Genomic DNA, 13,956 nt, shown 5'->3' with positions numbered 1-13,956 from the left:
GGCTCATCAGTAATGAACCCCCCTGCCGTTGGATCCACCCAGGAGACATGGGTTCCGTCTCTGGGTCAGGAAGAGCCCTTGGAGAAGGAAATGGCAACCCACTTCAGTATTTTTGCCCAGAAAATCCCATAGATGGAGGAGCCTGGCAGGCTACAGTCCATGGGGTTGCAAAGTGTTGGACGTGAGTTGGTGACTAAACAACAATGGAAGATTCCAAAGCCCTGCACAATAGCAGAGCTACGAGCTAGAAGGAAGCTGGGCCCAGAATCACACTTGTCAAACAGAAGCACCCATTCTGGACTGTTCTGTGAATGAGAAATAAACTCCTAGCGTGTTAAGTTACTGAATATGCAGGCTTTTCTTGTTACAGAAGCATCCAGCCATGCTTGAAGCCAGATATTTAAAATTCTATCATATGGGTTGAATTGGGTTTTGTCACTTGCAACTGAAGAATACGAGCTGTTCCAAACACACTCCCCTTAAGTGTAGATCCTGCATGGGGGGATGGGGCAAGAGATCTCCCACCCCCTTGATATCTCCCTCAAGGACATCCCAGCAGAGTCTGTCTGGAGGAAACCTGACGCCCTATACCAGGCCTACCCCTGGCCCTGTTCCTTTGTCTCATTTCCTGATCAAAAGAAATAATCTTAAAGTGGCTTTGGTGCCCTCCTCCACACCCTCCCCACTGAAATACAGTGAATGGCAAGAGACCAAAAGCAAAGGCTGAGGTCCCTCAAAGGATACCTACAAAACACAGCACGGCAAAGAGGAGGAGTGGGACAGCTGAGAGGATGAGCAGCCAGCGCCAGCCCAGGCTGGGCATCACAAACACAGCCAGGACGACCTCGAACACTGTCCCGATGGCCCAGAACACCTGGCAGGGGAGAACGGGGGTCAGTCACGGTGCAGCTCTGGTCCACACAGTGTGCAATTCCAGGGCCGCTGTAGACAAGGTTCTCCACGTGGGTGAGAGGATCCTTGAGGTCAGGAAGGTAAGAATGGCCGTCCCTTTTCCTGTGGTCCATATGGGTGGGCCAGGGCCTCCACGCCGTCCAACTCCTGAGGGTGCCACCCACATTATAATATTTGCATGGCACCCACTGGAGTGTGCACTGTGGCAGCTCTAGTTACGGAGATCAAAACAATCAATATTGTGTGAGGCCAACAGAGAAGTGGACACATTGGTTTTTGTCTACTGATATTCACCTTCCTTGCCCAAGAGTGCCCTGGTCTCCTTTATCAGAACTGCCACTCCCGTGGAGCTGAACGTCTTCTGTCTGCTTCTCTGAGTCACTCCATGCTTTTCCACCTGCTCTTTGTATGGACCTCATCCACAGATTCCCTGTCCTCTGGCTTTACATTGGGTGCAGCCAATGGGGGAACCCCATAGGAGATGAGAGCAAAGACAGACCGGGGTGTTTATTCCACCAGGATGGGCATGGGCTGGCTGCACCCTTCAGCTGAAGGTCCTCAGAAAGGACAGGGAGCAGGCAATGAGGGCCACTCAGGGTTCAGGATCAGCAGCAGATGCATTTCAGTATTTAAACTGGTTCATCCATACCAGTGTGGACCAGCTGACCACCACCCCTGATTGTCAGGGGTAGACACAGTCAGGACGGTTGGGCAGTGGGGTCAGTGTGATCAATACTATCATGTGAAAAAAAAATACTATCTTGTGGTCATGGTGATTAGGAAGGATTCTGACTCAGTGTCCAGCAGGGACAAATAGTATTACCACTGCATGGAGGAGGGCCATTAGGCAGTTGCAAATTTGTCCTGAGGGCTTCCAGATGGTAGTTGGAAAACAGGTCATAGGACCCTGGCAGAGGGAGGGCTTGAGAGGGACTGACTGGTCCAGGAGATTTTTAAGGCAGTCTACTGGTCACAGAGGTGGCCGTGAATGGGGATCTCACATATGACACGAGTGAGTCTGGATACAAACAGAGGTAATGAATGATGATGGGTGAAGGGCAGGAGTTTGGTCCACTCAAGCTACACTATTCAAAACCAACTCTCAGATAAAAGTCATTTCTAGTTCAAGAAGGACGTTCTACCTGCCTGCCACCAGTTTTTTTTTTCCAGGAATGGTAGACTGATTTTGCTTGTTGTTGGAGGAATTTATGCATATTGCCAAACCACCATGTTGAAATCAACATAACTGATTCATTTTAATCCGTGCGTATTGCATTTTTCTTAAATTCCACATTCTTCATCCTGTGGCTCAAGACACAGGAAATCTGCTGCTCAGAGACCAAGTATTCTTCAGACTCCCAGACCGTCCTCCTTACCTCAATCAGCAAAATACACTTAGCTCTGGCTTTCATGGGAAGGAACTCAGCATACAGTGTGACCCTGGGAAAGCAAAAGAGAGAGAGGGAATTAATGTCAGGGCTGAGTGGGCAGATTGCTGTGGTTTTCTGGATTTTTTCAGCCAAAGAAAAAGTCAATGTCATTTAGTCTTACTTCTCAGTGTATTTCAATAAGTCTCTCCCTGTTTTGGTGTTCTCTCTCTTTGATCTCTTCGTCTCTCTGCTTGAAACCCTAGCTGAGACCATAAGAATACTGAACCCAGCACTTCTTTGGCGGTCCAGTAGGTTAGACGCCATGCTTCCACTACCGGGGGCATGGGTTCTGTCCCTGGTGAGGGGACTAAGATTCTGCATGCCACATGGCCAAAAGAAAATCTCTGTGCCCTGTTTTTATTGAATATATAAATAGTATTTCTGAGCTACTTTAATAGTATTTCCATGTCATTTATCCTCTTACACACATATATTCCACCATATTCATGGGCCATATTTTCCTTAATAATAGCTACCTGTTATTGAGGACCTACCATATGCCAAATGTTTTCCTAGATGACCTACATGAATTATCTCACTCAATAAACAACAAACATGGAGAATCAACAGGGTAGGTAATTATAATTCCCACTGTGTGTGTGTGTGTGTATCTTTAGCTCCTATTTTCATCTCTGTATCTGCGTCGAGTGAGTGAAGACTCTTTGCAACTGTATAGTCCATGGAATTCTCCAGGCCAGAATACTGGAGTGGGTAGCTGTTGCATCCTCCAGGGGATCTTCCCAATCCAGTGATCAAACCCAGGTCTCCTGCATTGTGGGCAGATTCTTTACCAGCTGAGCCACCAGGGAAGCCCAAGAATACTGAAGTGGGTAGCCTACCCCTTCTCCAGTGGATCTTCCCAACCCAGGAATCGAACCAGGGTCTCCTGCATTGCAGGTGGATTCTTTACCTACTGAGCTACCAGGGAAGCCGGTCAGATAAGTTGTTATTTGACTAGGATCACATAGCTAGTAAATTAGCAAGTAGAAGAGCCATACTTTTAATCCAGGTCTGTCTATATTATGCACCCCTTCATTCACTTCCCTATTTAGGTGGTTTCACAATTATAAACAATACTTCAACAAGCATCTTTCATCTTAAATCTTTGTTCACATGTGTTTTCCTTAGGATGGATTCTTATAGTAGAATTTGAGTCAAAGGGTATGCATATTTTAAGGCTTTCGATAAATATTACCAAAGTGGTTCCCAAAAATGTTGTTTCAATTTATATTCCTACAAATACCTCTCTCAACACAAATCATTAGGAATTTCATTAACTCAGCTTTGAGAATGGAGACCAATTGCCGGCATTGTAAAAGATGACAGTGATTATCATGAATGACTTTGAAATTTTATTAATATTCTCCAAGTGGTGTTCCTGTATTATTTTTAAAAATCAATAATAGTGAAATAAGAAGTGTGTTTACATTTTTCTCTACCAAATTGAAGTCAAGTTACTAACCATGAAAAAATGTGCTATAGTATATTCTGAGGACAAAGCTAATCCTTAGATGTCAAGGATTTGTTTGGACATGCTATAGTGAACGGGAGAAGGCAATGGCACCCCACTCCAGTACTCTTGCCTGGAAAATCCCATGGATGGAGGAGCCTGGAAGGCTGCAGTCCATGGGGTCGCTGAGGTTCGGGCACGACTGAACGACTTCACTTTCACTTTTCACTTTCCTGCATTGGAGAGGGAAATGGCAACCCACTCCAGTGTTCTTGCCTGGAGAATCCCAGGGACGGGGGAGCCTGGTGGGCTACCATCTATGGGGTTGCACAGAGTCGGACACAACTGAAGTGACTTAGCAGCAGCAGCTATAATGAACTTAGAGCATGCAACCTTTTTATTTTAGGTATATAAGTGGTACACGAATGCATTCTCATTGTGAATAATCTAGCAATACGCAAGAATACAAAGTATCTGAAGAATCTTCCTCTTCCCCCTTCCCCCTGCTTCCATTCCCCTGCCCCAAAGCCATGACTAATAGCTGTTTGCTTTGCAAACTTCCAGCCCCTTCTCTATGTAAATGAACATATAAATTTAAAACTGAACAGACATTTTCCCAAAGAAGACATAACAGATGGTAACAGGCACATGAAAAGATGTTCAACATCACAAATCATCAGGGAAATGCAAATCAAAACCACCACGAACTATCACCTCACACCTGTCAGAATGGTCATTATCAAAAAGACAACAAATAACAAGCATTGAGGAGGATGCGGAGAGAAAAGAACCCTCATGTAGCGTTGGTGGCAGTGTAAATTGGTACAGTCACTATAGTAAACATTATGGGGGTGCCTCAAAAATTAAAAAGAGGACTATCATATGATCCAGCAATTCCACTCCTGGGTATTGATCTGAAAAAATGAAAACACTGATTCAAAAAGATAAATGCACCTCTGTGTTCACGGCAGCATTATTTACAATAGGCAAGGTTCAGAAGCAACCTGTGTCCAACAACAGACAAATGGATAAGGAAGATGTGGCTATAAACATATATATATACACATACACACATACATTTATATATACACAATAGAATATTAAACACTAAAGAAGAATTAAATCTTATCATTTGCAACAACATGGATGAACCTGGAGTACTATACTAAGAGAAGTCAGTCAGACAGAGAAAGACAAATGCTGTGTGTTTCACTTATATGTGAGATCTCAAAAACAGAACAAATAAATAAACATAGCAAGCAGAAATAGAGTCATAGATACAGAACAGACAGGTGGTTGCGGGGGCAAAGCGACAACCAGGTGACGGACGTGAAGAGGTAAAAACCTCCAGCTGCAAAATAAATGAGTCATGGGTATGAAATGCATGCTGTGAGGTCTATACGCTGGAATTAATTACATAATAATAGTAGTAATTGGGCTTTCCATGGGGGCACTAGTGGTAAAGAATCTGCCTGCCAACGCAGGAGATGGCAGAGACGTGGGTTTGATCCCTGGGTCGGGAAGACCTCCTGGAGGAGGAAATGATTACCCGCTCCAGTATTCTTGCCTGAAACATTCCATAGATAGAGGAGCCTGGTGGGCTACAGTCCATGGAGCAACAAACTCAGACATGTGCTGAGTTCATGTGCTCAGACACGACTGAGCACAATAGTGATAATAAATTTAACCACGACATCTTTTTTCTTCCCTTCCCTTCTCCTTCCTTCGTACACATGCAGTGTATGGCCAGTGTTCCATTCATACAAATGGCCCCAGTCTTACCACTTCTGGCTATGCCAGCCCAACTCGCAACTGTCAGCACCTGTAAGTCTCCCCGGAGTGCTTTCCCTGGTCATTAAAGCTTGCTTTGCCAACCCGTGTGGTAGACCAGAAGTGCCAAGGAATTTAACTTCCCAGGAGCAGCTCTCAACAAACCACAGTTCGCTCGTCTCTTGACCAGGACAATCTGGAGAATGTGTTGCAGTCTCCCAGAGGAAAGTCCTTGCTCCTGAGTGCCTATGTCAGGATCTGCTCCTGATAAGACAGTTTGGAAGTCTTTCCATAATAATCTATATCGATCTACCAGATTATTTTTTAACAGCTGCAATCCTATCGATGAACTTAGATTGTTTTCAATTTCTTGTTTTCGTAGCCTATGCCACAAGGAACATCTCTTCTTGTAATTGTGCCCCGCATCTGACCATTATTTATAGCAGTTCATTATGAAAAAGAGTAATTTGGGATTCATTCAAAGTAGGGGGATTACTGCAATCAGGTTAAAGACTCAAAGAACGAGCAATGAAATTAGCAACGCCAATAAGCAAATGATACAGACGTGAATAAATCCCCTCTGCGAGTAATTGCATTTTTGGCACTTGGCAGTTAGAGATTTGCCATTTGGATCACACGCTTGGAGAGAAATGACCTGGGATCTCCATCTGGCATTTCTGCTTGGTCTTTGGGGAAAGAGCAGTGTCAAGGTCAGATGTGTGAGCAAGCTGATTCTAGACAACAAATCTAAGGAAACTTCTGAGGCAGGTCTCAAGGTAGCACAGATGGGCAGCTACCTGGGGTATTTGTCTTTAAGAGTGGCTAGAACAGTCAGTAGGATGCCAGGCGGGGCAGGCTTCCAGCTCATAGGTAAGTAGTGTTTCTGCTGAGATACACAGCGCCCTCTACTGGAAATAATAAACCATCTCCCCGGGTGCCAGCCTGCGTCTTCTATATTTTTTTGTGAGGCATGATGTGACTGGTGGTGGAAGTAAACTCCGATGCTGTAAAGAACAATATTGCATAGGAACCTGGAATGTTAGGCCCATGAATCAAGGTAAATTGGAAGTGGTCAATTTACCTTGAGATGGCAAGAGGAATAGGTGATCTAAAATGGACTGGAATGGGTGAATTTAACTCAGATGACCGTTATATCTACTACTGTGGGCAAGAATCCCTTAGAAGAAATGGAGTAGCCCTCATAGTCAACAAAGAGTCCAAAATGCAGTACTTGGATGCAATCTCAAAAATGACAGAATGTGCAAGTATTCATCACAGGAATAATAAACATCAAATTAATCCTAAAAAAAAAAAAAATGACAGAATGATCTCTGTTCATTTCCAAGGCAAACCATTTAGTATCACAGTAATCCAAATCTATGCCCCAACAAGTAATGCTGAAGAAGCTGAAGTTGAACGGTTCTATGAAGACCTACAAGACCTTCTAGAACTAACATCCCAAAAAGATGTCCTTTTCATTATAGCAGACTGGAATGCAAAAGTAGGAAGTCAAGAGATACCTGGAGTAACATTTTGTACTCCAAGGCAAATTCAGCAAATGAATTTGGGCAAAGGCTAACAGAGTTTTGCCAAGAGAACGCACTGGTCATAACAAACACCCTCTTCCAATAACACAAGAGAAGACTCTACACAAGGACATCACCAGATGGTCAATACCGAAATCAGGTTGATTACATTCTTTGCAGCTGAAGATGGAGAAGCTCTATACAGTCAGCAACAAGACGGGGAGCTGACTGTGGCTCAGATCACAAACTCCTTATTGCCAAATTCAGACTTAAATTGAAAAAGGAGGGAAAACCACTAGACCATTCAGGTATGACCTAAATCAAATCACTTACGATTATACATTGGAAGTGACAAATAGATTCAAGGGATTACATCTGATAGACAGAGTGCCTGAAGAACTATGGACAGATGTTCCTGACACTATACAAGAGGCAGGGATCACCCCCAAGAAAAAGAAATGCAAAAAGGCAAACTGGCTGTCTGAGGAGGCCTTACAAATAACTAGGAAAAGAAGAGAAGCAAAAAGCAAAGGAGAAAAGGAAAGATACACCCATTTGAATGCAGAGTTCCAAATATCAGGGAGAGATAAGAAAGCCTTCCTTAGTGATCAATGCAAAGAAATAGAGGAAAACAATAGAATGGGAAAGACTAGAGATCTCTTCAAGAAAATTAGAGATACCAAGGGAACATTTCATGCAAAGATGGGCACAATAAAGGAGAGAAATGGTATGGACCTAACAGAAGCAGAAGATATTAAGAAGAGGTGGCAAAAATACACAGAACAACTACACAAAAAAGATCTTCATGACCAAAATAACCACGATGGTGTGATCACTCACCTAGAGCCAGACATCCTGGAATGCAATGTCAAGTGGGCCTTAGGAAGCATCACTACGAACAAAGCTAGTGGAGGTGATAGAATTCCAGTTGAGCTATTTCAAATCCTGAAAGATGATGCTGTGAAAGTGCTGCACTCAATATGTCAGCAAATCTGGAAAACTCAGCAGTGGCCACAGGACTGGAAAAGGTCAGTTTTCATTCCAATCCCAAAGAAAGGCAATGCCAAAGAACGCTCAAACTACCACACAATTGCACTCATCTCACACACTAGTAAAGTAATGCTCAAAATTCTCCAAGCCAGGCTTCAGCAATACGTGAACCGTGAACTTCCTGATGTTCAAGCTGGTTTTAGAAAAGGCAGAGGAACCAGAGATCAAATTGCCAACATCCGCTGGATCATGGAAAAAGCAAGAGAGTTCCAGAAAAACATCTATTTCTGCTTTATTGACTATGCCAAAGCCTTTGACTGTGTGGATCACAACAAACTGTGGAAAATTTTGAAAGAGATGGGAATACCAGACCACCTTACCTTGCCTCCTGAGAAATCTGTATGCAGGCCAAGAAGCAATAGTTAGAACTGGAACAACAGACTGGTTCCAAATTGGGAAAGGAGTACTTCAAGACTGTATACTGTTACCCTGCCTATTTAACATTGTGTGAAATGCTGGGCTGGATGAAACACAAGCTGGAATCAAGACTGCCGCGAGAAATATCAATAATCTCAGATATGCAGATGACACCACCCTTATGGATGACACCACCCTTACGGCAGAAAATGAAGAAGAACTAAACAGCCTCTTGATGAAAGTGAAAGAGGAGACTGAAAAAGTTGGCTTAAAACTCAACATTCAGAAAACTAAGATCATGGCATCTGGTCCCATTACTTCATGGCAAATAAATGGGGAAACAATGGAAACAGTGACAGACTTTATTTTTTGGGGGCTCCAAAATCACTGCAGATGGTGACTACAGCCATGAAATTAAAAGACGTGTGCTCCTTAGAAGAAAAGCTATGACCAACCTAGACAGCATATTAAAAAGCAGAGGCATTACTATGCTGACAAAGGTCCGCCTAGTCAAAGCTATGGTTTTTCCAGTAGTCATGTATGGATGTGAGAGTTGGACCATAAAGAAAGCTGAGAACCGAAGAACTGATGCTTTTGAACTGTGATGCTGGAGAAGACTCTTGAGAGTCCCTTGGACTGCAGGGAGATCCAACCAGTCCATCCTAAAGGAAATCAGTCCTGAATATTCATTGGAAGGACTGATGCTGAAGCTGAAACTCCAATACTTTGGCCACCTGATGCGAAGAACTGACTCATTTGAAAAGACCCTGATGCTGGGAAAGATGGAAGGTGGGAGGAGAAGGGGACGACAGAGGATGAGATGGTTGGATGGCATCACCGACTGGATGGACATGAGTTTGAGCAAGCTCTGGGAGTTGGTGATGAACGGGGAAGCCTGGCGTGCTGCAGTCCATGGGGTCGCAAAGAGTTGGATACAACTGAACGACTGAACTTAGTTACTTAGTATGTGCAACTATTTTTGCCTGGAAAATTCCATGGACAGAGGAGCCTGGAGGGCTACAGTCCACGGGGTCTTAAAGAGTCAGACACGACTGAGTGGCTGAGCAATTAGAGGTGATTATTGTTTTGGGGTTCCTATGTGCATTTTTCTAAAGTTTCTAAAACAAAAATGTACTGTTTCCTGCCTCTCCTCTTCACATCAGTATTTAAAACACTGAACCACCTCCTTCTCAGGCTCAGTGGATGGCCCTATGCAAGAAAATGGAAAGTGAACAAATAATTATTTCTTCAGCCTCCCAACACCAAACCCTAAGAGAACAATCCACGTTGCTTTGCCTTTCTTCCTGTTAAAATAGATCTTCCCACATCCAACTTTTCTTATTTAGACACTATTTAGTTTTCATTTAGTGTTAGCTAGAAATATCACTTCTCTTTTCTGGAACATAGACATGTCTTCGAGATTTATTTCTACTCATTAGCACTTAAGCCTGTTTAAAATTTAAGCAAAACAAAAACTTTAAAATGTCAACAGCACCAAAAAAATGAATACCCTAAAACTACTACTGGATTCCACTATCCTGTCACTTGGTTTTTGTTGTAAAATAAACTGCTTAGTGGCCTAAATGAGTAAACATTCATTATTTTCCCCCAAAATGTATTGTTTGTAATGATAAAGTTACATGTAACTCTTTTGCTTGGATTAAAGCCTCTTCTTCTTGTGGCTATGTACATTGGTACAGCCAGTATGGAGGACAGTATGGAGTCTCCTTAAAAAAAAACTAAAAATAGAGTTATCATACGATCCTGTAATACCACTCTGGGGCATATATTCAGAGAAAACCATACTCTGGAAAGACAATACACCTCAGTGTTGACTGAAGCACTGTTCACAACAGCTAAGACATGGGAATAACCTAACTGTCCATCAACAAAGAAATGGATAAAGAAGATGTGGTATATTTATGCAACAGACTATCACTCAACCGCAAACAAAGAACGAAATCATGTCATATGCAGCAACAGGAAGAGACCTAGAGATTATCATACTAAGTGGAGGAAGCCAGAGGGAAAAAGATAAATATCGTGTGATACCGCTTATATGTGGAAACTAGAAAAAAGGTACAAGTGAGCTTATATAAAACGAAACAGAAATAGACCCAGAGACAGAAAAGAAACTTCTGGTTACCGAAGGGGAAGGCGGGGGAGAGGTTTATGGAACAGAAATGAGTCAGTTATGGCCATGCTGGCCTAGCCAGTGCCCGGCCAACTCAGCAGCTGACAAAAGACACAAGAGTAAGTCTTGCAGAGCTGGGAACCATCAAAAGACCAAACTGCAGAATCATGGGTTAAATCTATTGTCATTTTAAGCCTAAGGATTGGAGTAGTTTGTTACAAAGCAAAAGGAAAGTACATTCCACTTAATAACCACCTGTCCTTAGGCAAATCCCTCAGGATCTCTGAGCCTCAGTTTTCTTATCTGTTAAATGGGGATAGTAGGGTTGTTTGATGGACAAGAAGAGGTAGTGTGAAGAGAGGGCTTAGCATGGCTCCCCGCGCTAGGGAAGCACTCCACTCATTATTATCAGCATCACTATCAATGTTACTGTCGTTGTTGTTATCATCAAGGACCCATGTGAGCATTTGGGGGAAGCAAGAAGAGAAACAAGAAATAAAGGGAGAGGAGTTAGAAAGGCAAAAATTAGGGCAGAGGGATGGGCTCCTTATTAACAATATAATTTCTATATAAACTGATGGGTGTCAGCTAAACATACTGTGTTAATCATTTGCAAGATATAGAAGTCATTATGCTGCATACCTTAAACGGTTGTTTTGTTGTTGTTTAGTGGAGAAGGCAATGGCACCCCACTCCAGTACTCTTGCCTGGAAAATCCCATGGATGGAGGGGCCTGGTGGGCTGCAGTCCATGGGGTCGCTGGGAGTCGGACACGACTGAGTGACTTCACTTTAACTTTTCACTTTCATGCGTTGGAGAAGGAAATGGCAGCCCACTCCGGTGTTCTTGCCTGGAGAATCCCAAGGACGGGGGAGCCTGGTGGGCTGCCGTCCATGGTGTCCCACAGAGTCGGACGCGACTGAAGCAACTTAGCAGCAGCAGCAGCAGCAGCGGCTGAGTTACGTCCGACTCTTTTTCGATCCCATGGACTATAGCCCGCCAGGCTCCTCTGTCCACGGGATTTCCCAAGCAAGAATACTGGAGTGGGTTGCCATTTCCTTCTCCAGGGGATTTTTGCAACCCAGGGATTAAAGCCCACAGCCTATAAGTGCTGTATGTCAATTCCATCTCAATAAAACTAAGAGAAAAACATCTTTTCAATTAAAAAAAAATTATAATAATATAATTTGCATTTATACTAAATACAGAGTATATTATAAGGATTTCTGATTGTTGAACTTTTATTTTATTTTATTTTTTTTGATTGTTGAACTTTTAAAAATAATATAGCAAAATCTTCCTCACTTGATTTTGTGAAGTGGCACAACTGGGTAAAGTCCTTCTAAAGGAATGGAAACTCTTAGTTACATTTAATTACACAAAAATATCTTCAACTAAATGTTTCCAAATAATGAACTTAGGAGAGCCATTTTTATAACTAGATAAGAGCTTTGCATAATTAAGGCATGATTATTTTACGTAAAAAGCTGGCATGAAAGTGCTTGGGAATCAACTGAGTCTCCCGGATAGCTAAAATATTTCTTCTCTAACTTTTTTTTTGACCTCGCCACACGTAACGCAGGATCTTAGCTTCCTAGCCAGGGATCGAACCAGTGTCCCCTGCGGTGGAAATGCAGTCTTAAACCCTGGACCTCCAGGGAAGACCCTCTTCTGTAATTTTGTGTGTGTGGTTTTTATTTGCTCTCCTTTTGCTAACCATGTGATCTGACACATGCTACTGCTAAAAAGCCTAGTTTCCTTACCTGGAGCATTAATGGAGGTCGTCATATCTACGCCTTAAGGTTTCGCAAGTTTAGAATGGTCATGTGTTTGGAATGTAGTAATAGCTCAATAAACAGACAGACGTGCTATTGCAGCATTAAATAAATGAACAGCTAAATGGGGAGGCAAGACGTTTGGGGAGCGGGGGAAGGGAGCAGACAGGCAAACTTAGAACCGTCAAGATATCCAGTAAGGGGGTAAAGGCCCTCCCAGCTGCTCTGTGTCCTTAATTTTATTCCCTTGGTGTCCTGTCCTCCCTGGCTGAAGATCTCTTCCCTTTGCAGTTTCCGGAGGTGGTTTTTTCTCTCCTCCAGTGACTCAGCCATTGGAATCTCATCAGCTTATAGCCTTCCACAGGTTCCTGAGAATTTATTTCGCTGATAGCACCTTTTTCTTGCTTTCCAGCACCATTCGAGATTTATTTCTTATACCTTCTGTATTACTTCCAGAAAATGTGGAAGATGACCCAGAAAAGAGCACTTCTCATGGCACCATCTTCAACCGGAATCACTGGGGATGTTCATAAGCCCCAGTTCCTTTCCCTACCCTCCTATGGCCAGAAAATCCAGGGTGGGGATGTGAGGAGGCTGCACCTGCTGCCATCTCCCCAAGCATCCCTGGGAGAGGAATTTCACGTGTTCCTCCGTGAGCTCATCCCTTCTAGCCACGAAGGGGAAACGGTCCCAAAGTCAATGAATGGCTCACGAACAGGGCAGTGGCTGGAACAGCAGGAATTCCTGGAGTTGGGCCAGAAGTGGAACAGACTGACCACAAGCCCCTGTCAGCCCAGGTTAACAGGCTTGGCGTAACGGCCTCTGCTTTAAGCTCCAGTGGTTCTTAAGTTCATTCCCGATCCAGGAGTCCGTGTCAAATACCTACTCCGCACAGTCCTGGAGGATCGATGATGAATAATAAACCAGGGAAGGGCTGAGCGGAACTGAGAGCCTCTAAGTGGGAGAAAAGGCTTCCCAGGAGGTGCTAGTGATAAAGAACCTGCCTGCCAATGCAGGAGATGTAAGAGAAGCAGGTTCAGCCGCAGAGTTGGGAAGATCCCCCGGAGAGGACACAGCAACCCACTCCAGTATTCTTGCCTGGAGAATCCCATGGACAGGGGAGCCTGGCAGGCTATAGTCCATAGGGTTGCAAAGAGTCACGACTGAAGCGACCTAGCACACACGCACGCAAGCACATCGGAGGGTCCAGGGCAGGGACTGTAACGGGTGTACCGCCTGGACTCCCCCTTCAGGGCTGAGGCACACAGTCCCTCGGGCACGACCAGGAATGTTGCCTGCTAAGAGCTCAGGGTTGAGCCCGTGCAGGAAATGCCTTGGCCCAAAGTAGCTAACTTCCCCCAAGGTCACCCCTCCCTCCTTGAGGGCAGCCCACATCCAAGGTGGCTGATGTGAATGGACAAAGGTCCAGCCCCCATCCTCAGTATGGAACAATCTAAAGAGCCATCGCAGCTTCTGAACCCTAAGGGTCAGCTGAGGCCCCTACCAGCTGTTACAATCACATTGCAACTTAGCTTCTCCCTCTGCCCAGCCC

At 44.0% G+C, this 13,956-nt stretch overlaps 1 protein-coding gene across 1 annotated transcript in view; it reads right to left on the bottom strand.

The window, feature by feature from the left end:
* The window catches only part of SVOP (SV2 related protein homolog (rat)), a 73,454-nt gene that overhangs the window by 19,750 nt on the left and 39,748 nt on the right, over nt 1-13,956 (bottom strand). Inside the window, 2 exon segments of the mRNA XM_010828677.1 lie at nt 749-874; nt 2,289-2,352. Coding sequence (XP_010826979.1) covers nt 749-874; nt 2,289-2,352 — 190 coding nt within the window.

The sequence above is a fragment of the Bison bison genome, unplaced genomic scaffold (assembly GCF_000754665.1).
Source record: "Bison bison bison isolate TAMUID 2011002044 unplaced genomic scaffold, Bison_UMD1.0 scf7180017864495, whole genome shotgun sequence".
In the NCBI taxonomy this organism is placed as follows: domain Eukaryota; kingdom Metazoa; phylum Chordata; class Mammalia; order Artiodactyla; family Bovidae; genus Bison; species Bison bison.
Note: the sequence above shows the minus strand (reverse complement) of the source record. Positions and strands in the feature narration are given on the sequence as shown.